The 21580-nt window shown below is 47.9% G+C and overlaps 1 protein-coding gene across 2 annotated transcripts in view; it reads right to left on the reverse strand.

Annotated features, from left to right (window-relative positions):
* RNF216 (ring finger protein 216) overlaps positions 1-21580 on the reverse strand; it is a 121797-nt gene that overhangs the window by 23864 nt on the left and 76353 nt on the right. For both annotated transcript variants that reach the window (XM_055410373.2, XM_055410371.2), the window contains exon 14: positions 471-568. In XM_055410373.2, coding sequence (XP_055266348.2) covers positions 471-568 — 98 coding nt within the window. The remainder of the gene's footprint in view (positions 1-470; positions 569-21580) is intronic.

Raw genomic sequence — 21580 nt, forward strand, 5'->3', positions numbered from 1 at the left:
CTCCTCTCCTACGGACTGGAGTGCAAATATGGTTGCAACCTAGTCACAACCACGGAGGTAAGAACACTCCTCTAGGGAATGACCAAGTGATGAGATAAAGAGAACAAGGTTTTCGAATGACCTCATAGGACAGATGTGCCCTATCTGCCTGGCAGGGCTGGACTATTATGAGAGAGAAATAGACGTCTGTATTACGCAAGTCAATGCATTTAGAAAGTTAGTATCTGTAAAGTGCCCAGATACATAAGGAGCGCTATGCAGTGATGGTGATGGTTCTGACTGACGGCATTATGTTGCATTCCAGAGGTTGTAGTGGGGTTAGGTTGCTTCCTTGAGCTTATTCTGGACTGAAGTAGCTTGAGAGCTTGTTTTTTCACACAGCATTTACTGCCCACCATGCCCCGCCCAAAAGACAGGTTAATGGGGGAGTTGAAAATCAGTCAGTAGGCTCCCCGAACCATGTTACTCACACAGACGTTCGGTACTTGATGTCATCTTTTTCAGCCAGCTCCTCACAAGTGAGGCCATTGTGCTCTTTCCAGAGTCCTTGACACTTCCTACAGGTTTCCTGCGGATAAAGGAGAGACACAAAGACAGCTCTCGGTGAAGAGATACCATATAAGTTTCCGTTCAACAACAGGGAATGTGAAACAAGCTTCACTTGGCTTGAATTCTTTTGGAGGATTGCTCTCCCTTTCAGCAGGGATATTTTTTTAGACATCTCTCAACAGAAGAAGTAAGAATCATTAGAAGGAACCATGGGGAAATTTTTTGCTCTTTAGATCAAAATAAAGCACTGCTCCCATCACCCAATTTGTGTAAGGCTTTCTAAAAATTCCAAGAGTCATCTGAAAAAACCAGAGGATAGATTTATGTGGTCTTAGGCTTTTAAAATTAAAATGCTGTGAGCTGTTTCAGGGCTGGTTCCACCCACTATTCTAGCATTGGTCTGGCAGAGACCACTTGTGTTAAACTGAACCAAAGGACAGTCTAGATTAGGATCACTAGGGGTTGTTAAGGGAGATGTCCCCTCAGCCACCCCTCACTCAAAAAACATGGCTATCATCTTTCACAGCTTAACTTCATTTATAAATATAAATTTTAAAAAGTATTACTTTTATTCTAGGACCCTTCACAGTTTACAAAATATTCTCATGTATGCTGGAAACCATCTCACATCAACAATAAGAATTTAAAGAAACATGAATCCAATGTAATTTCCATAAAAGGAAATCGCCACCCTAATAAGTACGATGAAGGAAAAGATGGTGTCATCAGCTTTGTTTGGCCTGGGGGCCAGTGAAGGCTTGAGGAAGTGGAGTCTGAGATTAGGAAGATGAGTCAAAGAAAGCAAAAGGAGAACAGCATTCCAGACAGAGGAACAGTAAGAGAGAGACGCTGGCAGAGGAAGCCGGGTAAGTTTGGTCCCTGTGGCTGGACTGCAGACACTGAAAACAGGCCTGGCGAGGCCCACGGAAGCCTGTTCGTGTGAGGCTTTGTCAGTTCAGTTCAGTCGCGCAGTCGTGTCCGACTCTCCGCGACCCCATGAATCGCAGCACGCCAGGCCTCCCTGTCCATCACCAACTCCCGGAGTTCACTCAGACTCATGTCCATTGAGTCGGTAATGCCATCCAGCCATCTCATTCTCTGTCGTCCCCTTCTCCTCCTGCCCCTAATCCCTCCCAGCATCAGGGTCTTTTCCAATGAGTCAACTCTTCGCATGAGGTGGCCAAAGTACTGGAGTTTCCCCTTTAGCATCAGTCCTTCCAATGAACACCCAGGATCGATCTCCTTTAGAATGGACTGGTTGGATCTCCTTGCGGTACAAGGGACTCTCAAGAGTGTTCTCCAGCACCACAGTTCAAAAGCATCAATTCTTTGGCGATCAGCTTTCTTCACAGTCCAACTCTCACATCCATAAATGACCACTGGAAAAACCATAGCCTTGACTAGATGGACCTTTGTTGGCAAAGTAATGTTTGCTTTTTAATATGCTGTCTAGGTTAGTCATAACTTTCCTTCCAAGGAGTAAGCGTCTTTTAAGCTCATGGCTGCAATCACCACCTGCAGTGATTTTGGAGCCATAAAGTCTGACACTGTTTCCACTGTTTCCCATCTATTTCCCATGAAGTGATGGGACCAGATGCCATGATCTTAACTTTTCTGAATGTTGAGCTTCAAGCCAACTTTTTCACTCTCCTCTTTCATTTTCATCAAGAGGCTTTTTAGTTCCTCTTCATTTTCTGTCATAAGGGTGGTGTCATCTGCATATCTGAGGTTATTGATATTTCTCCCGGCAATCTTGATTCCAGCTTCTGCTTCTTCCGGGCCAGCGTTTCTCACGATGGACTCTGTGTATAAGTTAAATAAGCAGGGTGACAATGTACAGCCTTGACGGACTCCTTTTCCTATCTGGAACCAGTCTGTTGTTCCATGTCCAGTTCTAACTGTTGCTTCCTGACCTGCATATAGGTTTCTCAAGAGGCAGGTTAGGTGGTCTCGTATTCCCATCTCTTTCAGAATTTTCCACAGTTTATTGTGATCCACATAGTCAAAGGCTTTAGCATAGTCAATAAAGCAGAAATAGATGTTTTTCTGGAACTCTCTTGCTTTTTCGCTGATCCAGCGGATGCTGGCAATTTGATCTCTGGTTCCTCTGCCTTTTCGGAAACCAGCTTGAACATCTGGAAGTTCACGGTTCACATATTGCTGAAGCCTGGCTTGGATAATTTTGGGCATTACCTTACTAGTGTGTGAGATGATTGAAACTGTGCAATAGTCTGACCATTCTTTGGCATTGCCTTTCTTTGGGATTGGAATGAAAACTAACCTTTTCCAGTCCTGTGGCCACTGCTGAGTTTTCTGAATTTGCTGGCATATTGAGTGCAGCACTTTCACAGCATCATCTTTCAGGATTTGAAACAGTTCACCTGGAATTCCATCACCTCCACTAGCTTTGTTCGTAGTGATGCTTTTGCCTTTTCATACTGAACAGTATGAAAAGGCAAAATGATAGGACACTGAAAGAGGAACTCCCCGGGTCAGTAGGTGCCCAATATGCTAGTGGAAATCAGTGGAGAAATAACTCCAGAAAGGATGAAGGGATGGAGCCAAAGCAAAAACAATACCCAGCTGTGGATGTGACTGGTGATAGAAGCAAAGTCCGATGCTGTAAAGAGCAAAACTGCACAGGAACCTGGAATGTTAGGTCCATGAATCAAGGCAAATTGGAAGTGGTCAAACAGGAGATGGCAAGAGTGAACGTTGACATTCTAGGAATCAGTGAACTAAAATGGACTGGAATGGGTGAATTTAACTCGGATGACCATTATATCTACTACTGTGGGCAGGAACCCCTTAGAAGAAATGGAGTAGCCATCATGGTCCACAAAAGAGTCCGAAATGCAGTACCTGGATGTAATCTCAAAAACAACAGAATTATCTCTGTTCGTTTCCAAGGCAAACCATTCAATATCACGGTAATCCAAGCCTATGCCCCAACCAGTAATGCTGAAGAAGCTGAAGCTGAGCGGTTCTATGAAGACCTACATGACCTTTTAGAACTAACACCCAAAAAAGATGTCGTTTTCATTATAGGGGACTGGAATGCAAAAGTAGGAAGCCAAGAAACACCTGGAGTAACAGGCAAATTTGGCCTTGGAGTACAGAATGAAGCAGGGCAAAGGCTAATAGAGTTTTGCCAAGAGAACGCACTGGTCATAGCAAACACCCTCTTCCAACAGCACATGAGAAGACTATACATGGATATCACCAGATGGTCAACACCGAAATCAGATTGATTATATTCTTTGCAGCCAAAGATGGAGAAGCTCTATACAGTCAGCAAAAACAAGACTGGGAGCTAATTGTGGCTCAGATCATGAACTCCTTATCGCCAAATTCAGACTTAAATTGAAGAAAGTAGAGAAAACCACTAGACCATTAAGGAATGACTTAAATCAAATCCCTTATGATTATATAGTGGAAGTGAGGAATAGATTTAAGGGACTAGATCTGATACAGTGCCTGATGAACTATGGACGGAGGTTCGTGACATTGTACAGGAGACAGGGATCAAGACCATCCCCATGGAAAAGAAATGCAAAAAAGAAAAATGGCTGTCTGAGGAGGCCTTACAAATAACTGTGAAAAGAAGAGAAGCAAAAAGCAAAGGAGAAAAGGAAAGATATACCCATTTGAATGCACAGTTCCAAAGAATAGCAAGGAGATAAGAAAGCCTTCCTTGATGATCAATGCAAAGAAATAGAGGAAAACAACAGAATGGGAAAGACTAGAGATCTCAAGAAAATTAGAGATACCAAGGGAACATTTCATGCAAAGATGGGCTCGATAAAGGACAGAAATGGTAGGGACCTAACAGAAGCAGAAGATATTAAGAAGAGGTGGCAAGAATACACAGAGAACTGTACAAAAAAGAGCTTCATGACCCAGATAATCACGATGGCGTGATCCCTCACCTAGAGCCAGACATCCTGGAATGTGAAGTCAAGTGAGGCTTTCTAAGACATGATTACTGGTCTGACTTTTATACTAAGAGTGCTAGGAGGCATCACAAGGTGTCAAGCATGGAAGTAACATGAGCAGGTTGCTGATTTTAAAAGATGATCCTGTGTAGTAGCATTTCTATATCAAAAAAGGTGGTGGTGGGAGAATACGGTGATATACAAAAATCAACCTGAAAGGATACCCAAGAATTGGTAGTACTGATTATCCTGAGTGGCTGGAAAGAGGGCTGTGGGCTCCTTGTATCATACATTACATAAATGCACTAATTAAAATATAAAATTTTAAAAGAGAAACAGGATGGACTGCATGAAGAACTGAGAACCTGCATAGCTCTTTCTCATAAAAAGGCTTCAATCCACGGGATGGGGTGGGGTGGGGTTGAGAGGAGCTGGTCAGAGATTGTCTGTTAAACGGTGCTGCTTCCAAAAGGTCCTGATGCTGTCTGGTGTACACCTGTCAGCAAATAGACGCTAAGTCAGTGGTGACTTCATTACTATACACCCAAACGTAAAACAGCACAGAACCCATTGTTAGAAGACCTTGTGTCTGACTATTCTGGGAAACTGGGGGAAGAACAGCAGCTGGAGAGCAGAGGAGGTGGTGTCTAGACCCCGCCCTTCAAAACAAGAGCAGCCTAGCTGCCCGCCAGGAGTGAGAGGCCGCAGACAATGCAGAGCACTGAGAGAGCTTTCCGGCACTCCCGGTGGCCCAGTCAGTGATTCGTGGGGCCTTCTCCATAGGGGAGCACCCAGCCTCTAGGCGAGGCACAGGTCCGCAACAGTAAGGTGACCCGCCAAGCCAAGTCAGCTGTGAGCGAGGGGCCACTGTGAAGCCACCACTCGCGTCCAACGCCACAGTGGCTCTCCTGTGGGTCCACGTGTGGATTTTCAGGCATGGTCTTCTCGTTGAAGGGATCGGGGCCCCAACAAATAAAGTGAAATGTCTTTTGAAGAGACTCAGTTCAGTTCAGTTCAGTCGCTCAGTCGTGTCCGACTCTCCGCGACCCCATGAATCACAGCACGCCAGGCCTCCCTGTCCATCACCAACTCCCGGAGTACACTCAAACTCATGTCCACAGAGTCGGTGATGCCATCCAGCCATCTCATTCTCCGTCGTCCCTTTCTCCTCCCGCCCGCAACCTTTCCCAGCATCAGAGTCTTTTCCAGTGAGTCAACTCGTCTCATGAGGTGGCCAAAGTATTGGAGTTTCAGCTTTAGCATCAGTCCCTCCAATGAACATCCAGGATTGATCTCCTTTAGAATGGACTGGTTGGATCTCCTTGCAGTATAAGGGACTCTCAAGAGTCTTCTCCAACACCACAGTTCAAAAGCATCGATTCTTCGGCGATCAGCTTTCTTCACAGTCCAACTCTCACATCCATACATGACCACGGGAAAAACCATTGCCTGGACTAGACGGACCTTGGTCGGCAAAGTAATGTCTCTGCTTTTTAATATACTATCAAGGTTGGTCATAACTTTCCTTCCAAGGAGCAAGCGTCTTTTAATTTCATGGCTGCAATCAGCATCTGCAGTGATTTTGGAGCCCAAAAAAACAAAGTCTGACACTGTTTCCACTGTTTTTCCATCTATTTCCCATGAAGTGATGGGACCAGATGCCATGATCTTTGTTTTCTGAATGTTGAGCTTCAAGCCAACCTTTTCACTCTCCTCTTTCACTTTCATCAAGAGGCTTTTGAGTTCCTCTTCACTTGAGACTAGAAACCCACAATTAAAACACGACAAGCAAATAGCAGGCTGGGTGGATTTCACATTTGGAGCTTTCTCTGTGTTTTTTCTTCACAAGATACTCTCTCTTCCAAGCACAGTGTGCATTTTACTAAGAGGTAATCCTCTCCTCTCAAGTACAGCTCGGCTTTGTTCCTAATTGCAATGAATGCTTAAACAGTATTAGAAGGAATGTTCTGGAACACTTCTAACATGAAGATAGTCAATTCTTCAAAGTAGGGTTAATGAAAGTCCCAAGGACCATTTGTAAGGCAGAGTACACAGGTGACAAGGAACTTCAAAACACGTGGGACGTGCACACCCTGGCTCTCAAGTCTCATCAGGGAGGCTCTCCATCACCCTTGAGCATTTTCAGATCAGGAGGAAGCAGCTGAATTCATCACCATCACAAATACTCGCAGAAGTCGGCTCCTTCCTTTTTGATGAGGAAGGCGTGCACAGACTGGTTACCTCATTAAGGAGCAGCTACCAGTCCGTGTTCCTCACGGTATCAGAGAGATTTCTGGTTAAGTTTTTACGCTGCCCTTTAGCGCTCAAGATGCCTCAAGGTGCTCTGCCTATTCATTAAGGTCTTAACTTTGCATTATAAAGAAAGCACTTGATGGCTTCTCTTCATCCATGTTCTGCTGTTTAAATGTTTAATGGGTAAGGCAGAAGATCACGTTTAGTTTCAGATGATCCTGTCAGGGAGCTGACATTTCTTCACAGAAACAGCTTCCTCAAAGGCTAGTGGACGGGGTCCCGGCTCATCATCTGCACACAGCAGGGCCTCCTGCTGCTGCAAAGAGCCTGAGAGAGGAGACCAAGGGTGCCCTGGCCCTGTCACCAGACTCTGCTCTGTGCTCGTCCTGCCCCCAGGCCTGCTCTGAAGGCGATGTCCCTGTGAACTCTGCATCTTACCTGCCTGGCTCCAGCTTTCTCTCAGAAGCGGAAGAGCATAAGCTGCTCCTTGACTTCTGAATCGTTCTTCCAGGGAAACTTTCAGACTTACTCTCCTCGGGAGAGATGTCACAGGCCTGAGATATGGGGCATGGGGTTGTGGCCAGTTCAAACAGAATCTCTGAATGCCAGGTCTCTGCTCTGCCATCTCAGGTGCTCACAGAACAACGGGGCTGTAAACCCTGAGAACTCTCACATGAAAGATGAGGCCCGGGCATGTGACCACTCACAAATGCTTAGCATACTCTAGAAGCCATAGGGCTGTGGGCATCCAGACCACATGTGTCTTCCAGTTGCCAAAGTCACTGGTACTCCCCACCTCAAGACCCAAATGACACACGGATACGAGCCAAATCCAGTAAGGGTTTCATAGTAAGACAGAAAAGCAGACAGTGAGATGGATGAACCCCTGGGAATCAATAAAGCTTGGCAGAGTCAAAGTTCAGGCACAGTCACTGGGCTTTCCTTCCTGTCAGGAAGGGAATGTGAGAAGTTCTGTTTTCCCCATGGTAAGGATGCCGAGGAAGTTAGACACACGAGCACACACACGTGCACACACATGCACACACACACGAGCACAGCACAGTGGAGGTAAGTGTAACAGTGTACACAAGTGTGTGTGCGCGCACACAGGCACCCGGGAGACAGGAGGGCGGGGGAGCGGCGAGGCCAGACAAGGACTCTCTGAGGTGCTGGCGTCTTCACGGGACTGAACAAACCAGTATCATGAGTGATGACAACACACAGGCAACCAATATCCTATTTGGATTGACATCTTTTAGTGAAGCGCCTTTCCCAGCTACAACAGCCTGAAGTATGTAAAATGTGTGAACCGGGACTTCCCTGGTGGGCCAGTGGTTAGGACCCCATGCTTTCACTTTTGAGGCCATGGGTTCAATCTCTGTTCAGGGAACTGAGATCCCATAAGCTGCATGGCATGGCCAAAAAAAAAAAAAAAAGAAAGTAGAACCAGACTCTCAAGCATTTCAACTATCAAACATATTCAATGTGCTAATATTTTAGAAAGCTTTTCATATCATTAAATAAAAAAATGTTTTAAACTAAAATTATTTAAAAGTATTTATTTCATCCTACCCTTTAAAACTTTCTATATTTTGCAGTGTATGTTACAACAGTAGTACAAACACATAACTTACAAATAAATAAACACACACCCTGGGGGGAATTCTGTTGTGTACATTTTTTTCCTCCAATAGAGAGAGCAATCACAAATTCGTACATCTACTGCTCTAGAGATCGGACAGTCATGGAAGAAGGGAACTAGACAGGGCAGCAGTCTGCCTGGGCTTGCATTTCCAAAAGCTCTGATGGACTGAAAAGTCTGAGACAAGAGGCAGGAAGACAGTTAAGCAGAAACTGGAAGAGTCTGCGGGACTGGGCTGCTGGAAACATGGACTTGGATCAAGTGTTGCAGAAGGAGAAGCAGATCTGAGTGAGGGTGGGAAGCAGAGGTGAGAACACAACTTTAATTTTAGACTAGCTTATTTATTCACTCTCAATATTTGCTGAATTTTTATCATTTGTCAAGGGCTATATCAGATGCTGGGGATATAGCAATAAGCAAGTCAGACTTCTTGGGGTTAATGTTCTGGTGAAGAGAACATTAAACCAACAGGATATATAGCTACAACTGTGGTGGGAACATTTCAGAGGAAAAGCACTGGGTGCTATAAAGCAGCAGAGTTAAGAATCAGCCCAGGGACTAGGAAAGCCTCTCTGAGGATATGGTGTTGAAGCTGAGCCCTCAGGGATGAGCAGAGTGAGCCGGATTTGGGGGAAGGGTGCTCTAGGCAGAGGGAGGAGCAGGGGTGAGGGCTCTGGCATGGGGGCGGGGGATGGCCTGTCTCATCTGCGGGGCAGAGGAAGCTGGTATTAGCTGGAGCCCAAGGGGGAGAGCTGAGAGTGGACAGTGGTCAATCCTGGTGCAGCCGCTGAAGCAGGAGGGAGGCATTTGGAAAGCCAGGCTGATGGTTGGGAAGCGCAATGATCTAATTTACATTTTTAAAAGACCATTCTGGCTGATCATGGTGGAGGGAGGGATGCCTTGCTAGGAGGCAGGATCTTTCAGGGACCCCACCCCTCCCCAACACACACAGAACAAAGGCCCTATACACAACTTGGAGAACAAGCCCTAGAGTCTGGATTCAGTTCTGGGCCTAATTTTTTCCACTGCTGCTGCTGAGTTGCTTCAGTCATGACCAACTCTGTGCGACCCCATAGACGGCGGCACCCGGCTCCCCCGTCCCTGGGATTCTCCAGGCAAGAACACTGGAGTGGGTTGCCAAGTCCTTCTCCAATGTAGGAAAGTGAAAGTGAAGTCGCTCAGTCATGTCCGACTCTTAGCGACCCCATGGACTGCAGCCCACCAGGCTCCTCCGTCCATGGGATTTTCTAGGCAAGAGTACTGGAGTGGCTTGCCATTGCCTTCTCCGAACTTCACAGCCCTCCGCAACTTTGTTCCTTAACCCAGCGGGGCCAGCGATGAGCCGGCAGCAGTGAGGCTGATCTGTGACTGGCAAATGGCTACATGCTTATCATTTCTGGTCAGGAATAAGAGGGCCAGTTTCCCTACATGATTTCAGAAAGGGACTTTACAAAGGAGACTGTTTTTTCAGCTTTGGCTCTTTAGATGAGTTTCTCATTGAAATGTCATCTGCATGGTAGGGACCATCTTTAAAAAGCGTTTGGAACTCAGCTATCCCACTCCAGGCTTCCCTGGCTCAAGGTTTCAGACTTAGACGTTTTCTGGTACAGGGTGTCCCCATACACATCTATTCAGTCTTCACAGCAATACTACTTGGCCAGTATCCCCACCCCACCCGCTTTTTTTTGGTTAGGTAAATGAGAAAAGGAAAGCTCAGAGAGGCAAATAAACTTGTTTCTAAGGTTACAGAGCTATGGACTCAAGTCTGCTCAAATCCATGTATACTTTCCACTCTATTCTCACTGCTTCCCGGCATGGTGTTGCGAGCAAGAACAGGTCATTGTTCACTGGAAACCCAAGGGCATGAGGGTATGAGACAAGCTCTGAGGTTACAATGGGCATCTTATGTAGGGGAAACCACAGAGGAAGGGTCAGCGAGGTCATGTAGAACCCTGGCATCAGGGCACCGAGGTGTGGACACCCAGCTGCAGCTGCACAGGATGCCTGCGTGCCCCGTTTCCTGGAGAGCTGGGAAGGAACCATGAAGAGGCAGGATGGACTAGGAGTAAACCTGAGGACACGGTTTCTTAATAATAATGATAGGAATCTGCGAACCACAGAACAATCCCGGACTGGACACATGTGAGGAAGTAGCTGTTCCTGCCGCTTTCCGCCAGTTGCATCTCTGAAAGTGTGTCTTTAAAGTCCTATTAGATGTACACACGTGAGCCTTCCACACCAGAACCAATTACCAATGACCTGGTCCTTCCCTCAACTAGCCCCAGGCCTTTCCTTGCAAATATTTGCCACTCACTTCCCCAGAGGCGGCCGGGACCAGGATACGTGAAGACCTGCTGGTGACAACGGCTGAGACCATGCCCATCACAGCGCTGCCCTGGAGCAGCCTGCACTGAGAGGGGCAAGGACGCCTCCCCGCTCCCTCCCTCACCTGAGACCTGCCACGTGGACCAGGCAGGTTCTCAGCAGCCCACCGGTGAACAACGAAGGCCCTGCCCTCCTAGAGTCTACATGCTGGGGGTGGGGTGGGAGTGGCTGGACCACCAAACAGATAAAATGTCCACTCTGTCAGAAGACAAGGAACATCTGGGGAACTAAAGCCAGCTGAGGGGCAGGAGTGCGGGGAGGTGTGCAGAGGTGGCACTGCAGCTCACAGCTGAAGGACATCTGCTGGAGGAGGGGGAGCAGGACGGTGCAGGAGAGATGCTTCGACAAGCAGCTGTCCAGGGCGCGCCCGTTCTGAGCCAGCACTCAGGCTAGCACGCTGGCCTCCTGCCAGGGCTCCACGCCTGACACTTCACAGTCTCGCAAAGCTCTGCCGAGGTGTCCTTTCTCTGCTGGCAACACCTACCCATCAGCTCTCATTTCAAATACTAGGGGTTCCGGGAAACCCAACTGACTTGGTCAGAAGCTGGTACTTTTTCTCTGCACTCCCCGAGCCCTTGGCTCCAACGCTATTACAGCACCTTTAATAGTGCCTCGTGATTATCTGATTACACCACATCTCCAAGGGGTCGGGTACTCCTTGAAGGCATAGTCTATGCCCTGCTACTCACTATAGACAGGTTTGGAGTGGAGGGTCCACGTATTCAAAACATGTCATCCCCTGAGTGCCTGCTATGTGCCACACGGGGATCCACTGGTGACTAGGTCAGCAAAGATTCCTGATTGAAAGGAGCCTGTAATCTTCCATACTATGTCTCAATTATCCTCGGATTAATAGGGCCTTGTGTTAGGTCTGACACACGCAAGGGGCTGAATGGATGAAAAATCACAGAGATGATGGCTGGCGAGACAAAGTACACTCCTCTCCATAAAGAGTTACAAATGTAGCCAGCCCTACCCTGGGGGCTTCTGCATGTAACGCAGGAAAAGGCACACGAAACCTCCAGATCAATTGATCCCTTCCCCAAAGAACCCTATCACATCTTTTTCTTTAAAATTACACAAAAGGTGGCGATGGTTTTACAACAAAGTCAAGTTACGTGTGGGACAACTTCAAGTTAGTCCATTAAAGTTTATGCCTTGAGGATATGGGTTATGCCTTTTCCACTGCATTCCTTTCTTTGCTCCTTAAAACCCTTCCCCAACCTAATGCACAAAACTTACAGATAGCTTATTACCAAGAAGTTAATGGCAAAATGCCTGCAGAAGGTGCTTGAGAAAGTACTGCATGTATTTAAAATAAGATATTCTTGGTCAATTTTCTCCTATAGCTTCAATATGTGGAAATGGATCTCTCTTCACTTCCAACAAAAGGAGGTTCACCAAGTACACTGCCTGTGAGAGCCTCTAGTTTAGAGGGATTAGGACGCAAATCATAGTCAGTCAGGCTCTTCCCAGGGGGTCGGGAAGGTCAGTGACCACCTGAGGTCAGACCATAGGTTCCTCCTACCCAACCCTCACCCCAACAAGACAAGTCCAGCCTGCTTGGGCCTACTTTTCTTAATGATGAAGAAAATTCAAACATTAATTCTTCTGGTGATGTCTTGTAGTTACTGGATTACATCATGCCTCCTAAGAAGCCAAGGTGATTTCTCTCTATCCTTCAAATTAAATAATCTCTCTGAAACAGAAGACCCTTTTGATTTTTGAATGCAGAAATTAAAATCTGGGTGTGGCCAGGCAACAGCTCTGGGCAACATTACTGCAGAATGGGCTTCTCTGGGGAAGGTTCCATAGTGTTCCTTTCTTTTGATGGACAAACACACACAGAACTATTGGAATTTAAAAAAATGTGTGCACTGGAAGTACACCCTACCACTTCTATGCACACAAGGAGATTCTGAGAAAAGAAATCTCCAAATCTCATTCCTGTAGCATAGAAGGAAGCCAAACACCCCTTTTCTTCGGATTCACCAAGATCAGGTGACAAATCAGAACAGGCGGTTCATATCTGGTTTCTGTGCTGCTGCTGCCCCCTAGGGACAGGAGGCTATAAAGGCACGGAGACTTACAGAGCTGGGCTGCCTGGGAGAGCTCCCCGGGTGCTCAGCTGGGTCCGACTCTGCAACCCCATGGATGGTAATCCACCAAGCTCCTCTGTTTGTGGAATTTTCCAGGCAAGAATACTGGAGTGGGGTTGCCAATTCCTTCTCCAGGGGATCTTCCCTAGGAGAGGGTAACACTGAAACACTGACTGGGAAAGGCCATGGCTGCCTGTTTTTTACTACACTACGTGGCCAGGACGTCTAAAAAACAGTGGGATGTAATGTAAATGTAAATTATCCCCGGGGGTCCAGGAATAATAGAAGTCCAATTTTACCTTTATTGAAATAACCACAAAAATACCAATTTCCTCATAGTATTAAATAGGACTTTCTCTAGAATGTCCACTTGACAGAACCATGGGGACAATATGAGCAACACCCTTGGCAATGCCAGCTGCTGCTGCTAAGTCACTTCAGTCGTGTCCGACTCTGTGTGACCCCATAGAGGGAAGCCCACCAGGCTCCCCCGTCCCTGGGATTCTCCAGCATGCGCACGCTAATGCACTCTGGTGGCTGCCCTGGGTGATGGGGAATAAAATGGACAAATACACATCGCCCACCTTCCCAGAAGCTACTGAGGGAAAGGCCACCATATGTCATATAAGCAAAACACACAGGGAGACGAGATTATAGGTGCTCAGGAGGAAAATACAGCGCCGGGCTGCAGAGAGGCCTACTGTTCATAATTTGAAAGTGGGTGGTGGGGGAAGGCTTCTCTGAGAAGGTGTATTTAAGCAAAGACCTAAGAGAGAAGAGAAAGTAGGCTCTGTGATGTGTGGGGGAAGGAATTCCCGGCCATGGGAACAGCAAGGAGGGAGCTGGAAAGGCCAGTGAGCTGAAAGAAGGGAGGGGTGTGTGGGGCCTGTGAGACAGTGAAAAGGACTCTGGCATGCACCCAGAGTAAACAGGTTAAAGAGGGTTCTCTGAAAAAGGACTTAAGTGAGTGAAGTCCTCAAACCCCCTCCACTGGCAAGCTCACAGGTCTTGGAGCCACACCTCTACCTGGGCCCCCGGTGTCTCAGGCCTCGTGCTGTGCTCATAGCTTTGAAAGGGCAGGAGGGCAGAGGCTGTGACTAAGCCCTGCCCAAAGGGCTCTGCTCACAGTAGACGTGAAGCACAAGGCAAGTCTGGGGAATCAGCTCCTTACAGCTGTGAGTCATACAACTACGGACTAGAATCCACTGGTGGGTTATGAAATTATTGTAGTAAAATACAGTAAGTGGATTTTAAAAAACAAAAACCAGAACAGAAAAGATATGAGAGTGCATTCCATATGCCAGGTATTTATTTCGTAAAACTACTGCTTGGGTTATACATATACGTGTTTATGTATGCACTGATTTTATGGTTAAAATATATTCCTACTATACGTCACAGTCAAAACAATCTGAAAGCCATCAACTTAGGATTCAGTCAGTCATTCATCCATTCAAACACGAAAAAGCTTCTCTACAGGATGACTTACAGATGCACTGTAAGCCAGAAAAGCAGAGAAACCAGGCTCTGCCACGCAGGCCTGAAGGCCACCTGGGCACCTCTCCCCCGTGACCGGTCCAGCAGCAGGCGGGGAGGTGTACGCAGCTGGGCGTTGAGACCAGGCAGAGGCAGTGCTGGAAGGTCTGTGCACAGGAGGAAGGAGGGGCCTTAGGCCCAGGCCGCTCAGTGGAAGGGCCGAGTCTAAGGTGGGTGTGGTTCCAGGGGGCACCCTGTACACCTGGCAGTGGTCCCAGCACCAGAGGCAGGACTCAGGATTCACAACACCCTTGGTGGACACTGGACAGGATGGCTCCAAAAGTCTTTGACCCTGGCCTTCCGCCTGAGGAGCAAAAGTTTCCAAAGAGGGAGGCCCTGCAGGCCCCTCGCAGTGGCCTGTGTCTCCCGAAGGCGGCTTGGCTGCTCCCTGAGCCTGTACCGCCCCCTCCTTCCCACGCCACAGAGGTTCACACCCTAGCAGAGGAGCCCATGAGCTGAATATAACTGTAATAAATAACTGTGCTGCACAGGTCAGTCAGGCCCTCTAAGACAGGGAAGGCGTTGACTAGAAGCCACACCCTCTCAGATGTTAAACCTAATAGAAGAAAATGCAGACAAATACATGCTCTTTTGTGAGGAGAGGGTTTCTTAAACACATCCCCCAAAGTGCACACTACAAAGGCAAACGGAGTGAACGGAGTAGTTTCATCCTAAGGAAGACACCGCAGACAGGGTAACAGATGCCTGATTGACTAGGAGAAGACATCTGGACACTTGAAACTGAAAGCAGATTGACATCTACAGCGCACAGAGAATCGGCAAAAGCTGGGAAGTAAAAAAAACAAATCTGATATAAAAATGGGCTAAAGATATGAGAAGGGAGAAGTGCGACTTTAAAAGTTACCAAAGATAGATGACCGACAGGCACATGAAAAGATGTTCAACATCACTATTAGAGAAATGCAGATTAAAACTACCATGAGGTATCACCTCACACCGGTCACGATGACCACCATCAAAATGTCTACAAATAATAAATGGTGGAGACGGTGTGGACAAAAGGGAACCTTCTTACACTGTTGGAGGGAAGGCAAATTGATACAGTCTCTATGGAGAACAGAATGGGGGTTTCTCAAAAAACTAAAAAAACAGTTATTGCATGATCCAACAATCTCACTCTTGGGCATATATCCAGAAAAGACAGAAACTTTTAATTTGAAAAGATCCATGCGCCCCCAAGGTTCACAGCAGCACGATTCACAAAAGCCAAGGCATGGAAGCGACCGAAGTGTCCGCTGGCAGGTGGGCGGGTAAAGAAGAAGTGGTGCACACACACACACACACACACGATGGAGCACTGCTCTGCATGACAAGAAAGAGACAACGCCACCTGCAGCAGCAGGGATGAACAGTGCCACTTTGACGGTTCAACCATTCGGGTGAACTTGACAGTGAAGAGGATGCAGCTCACCCTTTTGTTGGCAACTCGCACTATGGTCTCAGTGTATGCCAGTCGCTCTGAGCTGTTACCAGCAAAGCCACAGGCGTCCACCACGGCCGTCCCTACCCTACCCGAGGGCTGCTAGGCCCTTGGAGTCCTCATGTTTGTTTTGGCCAGATGGTTTTTTTCCTTACTGTTTCTATGACTGCCCCCACATACTCCTCCTTTTCCCCCTTCTATGGTTAGGGAGTTGAAGACTAGATAACGAAGCATTTTAGCATGGGTCTCACATACAAATAGACTGATCTGAAGGTCGATCTCCAGGGTGAGCCCTGGAGGACAGAGCACCGCAGGCTAGGATGCTCACCGTCTTGGAGGCTTCAAAGGCTATTCTGATGAGCTCCTGCCACTATTTCAGCATGGAAGATGAAAAAAGGCAGCTGTGGGAAATTCTTCTCAAAAATGGTAATTATGAAATCTGCCCTGGCTTGACCGCCGGCCCTTTGCCAGCCAGACAGCCCTTGCCTACTGGGCTAACCCTGTATGGCGAGTGGTGCCCTCTGCCCCCAGAGACAGGTGCGAGGGGCTACAGGGACACCAGGTCAACCCCCAACTCTGTGTTCAGTTTCCCTGAGGGTGCAGCCTCCAGCCTATACAGACCAACACCGGTCTTTAGATATCAGGGTGAAGGAGAAAAGCTCCCACGTCTTCTCGTTTTACCAGATGACAAGCTTCTCTGACCAGGACATCTTTAGTCAGTTCTCATTAACAGGCTTTCTCACAAAGCCCAACCCATGAGATTAGTGCAGTTGGAGAACAGGCATGTCACAGTCTTTTCAGATCTGGCACGCAGGGCTCATCATACTCATCTGAGAATTTCAGGATCCATGGTTCATGAGAAGTTGTCAGTGTACTCTTATGAAAGCCCTGTTGAGAAAACAAGACCTAAAAAGAAAGACATTACAGAGACGTAGTATCTGCACCTGTAATAGCAAATGATGCTTCCTGATAGGATTAATCAAGTGGAGTCTGGATTTATCTATATTCCCATATTTGACGAACTAGAAAATGGGGACATTATTGTAATCATGCTGTTTTTCCCTCAGGACTCAAGAAGAATGGAGTTATTCATTGAAGAAAACGGAACAGATTTAGATTTTACGTGGTGGATTTGGGGAGTTCTTGGCGGTGTGGTTTGAACTTGTTAGGCTAGGAGTTTGGGGAGAGCTGGGGCTGGAATCCAGATGTGGAAGGCTCTGGCACGCAGAAGGAATTTAAGACAGCCTGAATGAGGTCACCCCGGGCAAGTGGGGACAAACACTAAGGGGCACAGGTCAGAGTCCTGGGGTGCTCCAGGGGTGGCGTACCGGGCAGAGACGGGGGAAATAGGAAGCTTCTGAGTGGTGCGGCCTTTAAGGTAACTAGACTGGGTTTCTTCAATGGAAACATGGCAGATGAAAGAGTGGGTAAGACTGCTGCGCTTGAGGGGCTGGCTGACAGCATCACAGCCAGCGCTCTCCGCCGGAGTATCGACACACATCCTACTTGCATTTCTCTCTGGTGAAGTCTTGCACAATTCATGACAGAATTTCTGGCATTCTGTAGTCCTACGGGGATAGGAATCCAAAGTCCTGTAGTGTCAGGCTTCCTGGAACCAAGACCTGGCTCAACTCGGAGCCCCATTCACCACTAGATAACACTCAGATAATTCCTGGCTCACATTTTGTTCATTACTGATGGCTTAGCACTGCACCGTTCACATAACCTGAGACCCCCGTTGGTAGCAGCGTCCTGGCACTACGAACTTTAGCTCCAGTTTACAGCAAAGGGCTCCTCATGGATGCCCACTGTGGTGTACCAGCACCACCTCCGGGCACAGCTGGGCTGGAGGCTGGCAGTCAGGCCTCGGAGAGGACGAGGAAGGAGAAGCAGCCGCCACACAGCTGTTAAACTGGCAGTTACAGCTCCTATGACCGTTTCTGATAACGAGATTGGTGATGATTTCTGGAAGACCTGGGAGGAGAACAGGTTCCTGGAGGGGTGGGAACGGCCAGAGTGCATCCAAGCAGGACAGGGAGCGACATCCTGTGCTGACTCCTTCCGGGGGCCGCCGCCTCCCCGCATGCCTGCATGGGCTCTGCACGTCAGCATCTTTCCACTTTCTTGCTCACCTCTCTGCTGACCCGTCAATCCCACTCTTTCTCCAGTGACGCTCACTTCCCCTTGCAGAAGTGGACTTTTATAAGGAAGCAGAGGTCACGGGTGAGCCTTCCCCTGTGGAGGCTACTGCCCCCTTGAATGTGGCCCCCACTCACTCGTTTTTGGACCCCTCGGGACAATGAAGTCTCTCTAATTTCCTTTTTCTTCCTCTTCCCTGAGACAGACACACAGACTTGCTCTACTGGAGAGATTTTATGGCTTACCATGCTGGGTGGACAGACTGGAGAGAAAAAATGACATACAGGAAGTTATTTCAGAAACTCCGGTAAAAAAGAAAATGGTGTGGTTTTCGGGTATACTTCCCGGCTGGTAACCAGAAAGTCCCATGGAGTTTCCTACACTTTTAAAGCTCAAGGCCCGCCCCACCTGTCGCCCCAGGTGAAAGGGACAACAGTGTAGCAAAAGGTCCGGAGAAGAAAAGGAAGCCTTTGTTGCTATTTACTGCTATGGGCAGTCTCTTCTCCAAGATGACCACTCTTCAGATCTCCCTGGAGGAGCACAAGGACTCACAAGCAAATGCAGCACCTCCGGTGGGTGCCTGGCCTGTGCAGGTTCTCCTCGGGCTGACCCCCAGTGGGGCTCCACTTCTCCCTGCTCCTCTCCCCTCTGCCATGTGTGTTTCTAAGTCCCTGGTGATTAGAGAGCACCAGCGCAGCCGGATGCTCCTCGGGGCTTGTTTTCTACACCAGCACATAGTCAGTCAGCACAGTTCAGGCGCTCAGTCGTGTCTGGACCTTTGCGACCCCATGGACTGCAGCAAGCCAGGCTTCCCTGTCCATCACCAACTCCCGGAGTTTACTAAAACTCATGTCCGTTGAGTCGGTGATGCCATCCCACCATCTCATCCTCTGTCATCCCCTTCTCCTCCTGCCTTCAATCTTTCCCAGCATCAGGGTCTTTTCCAGTGAGTCAGTTCTTCGCATCAAGTGGCCAAAGTACTGGAGCTTCAGCTTCAGCTCAGTCCTTCCAATGAATATTCAGGACTGATTTCCTTTAGGATGGACTGGTTGGGTCTCCTTGCTGCCTAAGGGACTCTCAAGAGTCATCTCCCAACACCACAGTTCAAAAATATCAATTCTCTGGCACTCAGTTTTCTTTATAGTCCAACTCTCACATCCATACATGACCAGTGGAAAAACCATAGCTTTGACTGGATGGACCTTTGTTGGCAAAGTATTGTCTCTGCTTTTTAATATGCTGTCTTGGTTGGTCACAGCTTTTCTTCCAAGGAGCAAGCGCCTTTTAATTTCATGGCTGTAGTCACCATCGGCAGTGATTGTGGAGCCCAAAGTCACAGCACATAGTGCCCTGTGGGTATGTCTCTCTCTTTTTCCGCTCCTAAGGTTTGCAAGGCAGATTCTATGCTGACATCATCCACTTAAACAATTTACTAAGTGCCCCCTGGGGGCCCAGCACCATCAGCAGCGCTTGCCGTTGCCACACTCTGGGCCTCAACCCTCCTCTGTGGACCCTGCAGTACTCTGCCTCCTGCGTGACACCTGACCACAAAGCTCTTTCCTTTAGTGCTTGGGGCCTTTCTTCTTCACTGCCCAGAGAGAGGATGGCCATTTATAAACATCTCGTGTGCCCACAGCCATACAGTCAGCTCCTGGAAGAGGGACAGGAATCAACGGCACCACACACTCGCAAAGGTGTTTGGAATGACTTTCCTCCAAAGAACTCAGAGTTTTCCCGAACTCTGTACATCCAAAAGAGACAGAAGGCTCACTGTTTTCCTGAAAAGGAAGGAGCAAACAGTGGTAAACAAATGAAAGAGCACTGTCACCTCTGGTCTTCACGGGCCCTTCCGCATTCCCTCTTCCTGTTCTGCTATCAACCAGGGGTGCGATCAGGGCTGCTTGATTTGGATGAAGCAGGTGTAGAAAGCCCAAGGGGACATGGCGTGCTGATGTGCTACCGGTGCCGGAAGGAAGGCTCTCTCCTCAGACTCGGCTGGGGGCAGTCACCCCGCCCTCCTTTACTGGTTCACACTGCAGGCCTGCACGGAGGGTCTGCTGCCGAGCTAGGCGCTTCTCACACTCTCATTAAAAACAACCAAACAAACCCCTCCTCAGAGGAAACAGCTCTGGTGGGCTTTCAACCTTTACCTCCTTGCTCCTAAGTGTGACAGGAAGGAAGGCCTCTCTTGGGCTCAAGCAACATGACTGAATACAAGCATCAGAAAAAGGAGGAAGAAACGTCACTTAACACGAGGTCATGGTGAAAAATGCACGTGGAAAAGTTCCAGCTTGCAAGGCGCGGGAACAGGAAAACGAGACCTGTCTCAAGGCAGAAACAACCAGCGCCGTCTCCCTCCCAATGCTGCACGCCCTCCACACCCCCACTTCACATGCTTTGGCCACTCCAGTGATGGTGTGAATTCTTTCAGATACTTCTGTTACAGCAAACAGTAAAACACTATGCATTTGGTTAGCACACTCACCATCTAATGTCTCCAGGCACTATTATCCTTAGACCCCTACTGCCATGCCCACATGGCTCTTTATCCAACTGAAAACTAGTCCTCTCCCTTAGAAACAAGAGCAGTTTAGTCAATGATTTTTAGTTCTGTGGGACACAATACTATAAAGGACATCAGAGAACACTTTAATGCAGACGAGTGGCTATAGATGGCTTCCTCAGGGGATGGTTACCTAGTTACTTGCTCCTCAGAGGAGCAGCAGCACTGTCTTTCCCAGGAGTGTGTCAGAAACGCAGAACGTCAGGCTCCACTGCACACCTACTAAGCAGATCTGAGTTTTGACAGGATTACTAAGTGATGAGAATACACAGTAAAGCTTGAGAAGTTTACACAGGTCTTGGTTTTGCTGATTCTTTTGATACTTCTGCTCAGACAAGAAAGTATCAGGTAATCTGAGTTCTTTAGGAGATCAGTTTTCACCACTGGCAATTTTTAGGGAAGCTGACTATATACATTATCCATTCTTTTCGACATGGCTATGGAGAGTAGCAGAGTATACTCAATGCTCATGAAATTATCACTTCGTCTTGCTTCAAGTGAAAGGCCATCAAAACATTTAATAGCGGGGGACAAAGAAGCATGAGAGAGTGAGGTGAGAGAAGGGACCAACAGTGTGATCTACAATTCTTTATGTCTGTAAATCAAGGTCTAAAATTTTCAGATTTGCTAAATATTCTGTTGAAAACAAGATGGTGAGCAGTGCATTTTGGGAAGCACCGTGCAAACACACAACGCTGGTGCAGGGTCCCCGGGGCCGCATAGAAACCATCCGCACCGAGCTCACACTCGCCTGACCACAAAGGCTAGAGCAGAGAAGGACCCAGCCAGCGGGCAGGCAGGGCTCACCTGACGCCATGTCGAGGAAGCCGCTCAGAAGAGACATTCAGAACCACGGGAGAGTGCGGAGCTGACTGGGACGAAGACAAACGGCCTTTTATTTTCTTGCCTACTTATTTTTGGACTAAAATGTTCAGCGCAGTTCGTCACTGAAGTATAAAACAAACCTTAGGATGCCACTATCTGAAGCACCATGAAAAAGGGTCTGATCAGGGAGAAGTTAATCAATGATGTGTCCCC

The sequence above is a fragment of the Moschus berezovskii genome, chromosome 27, assembly GCF_049115385.1.
Source record: "Moschus berezovskii isolate FMDL1 chromosome 27, NW_MosBer_1.0, whole genome shotgun sequence".
NCBI classification, from domain to species: domain Eukaryota; kingdom Metazoa; phylum Chordata; class Mammalia; order Artiodactyla; family Moschidae; genus Moschus; species Moschus berezovskii.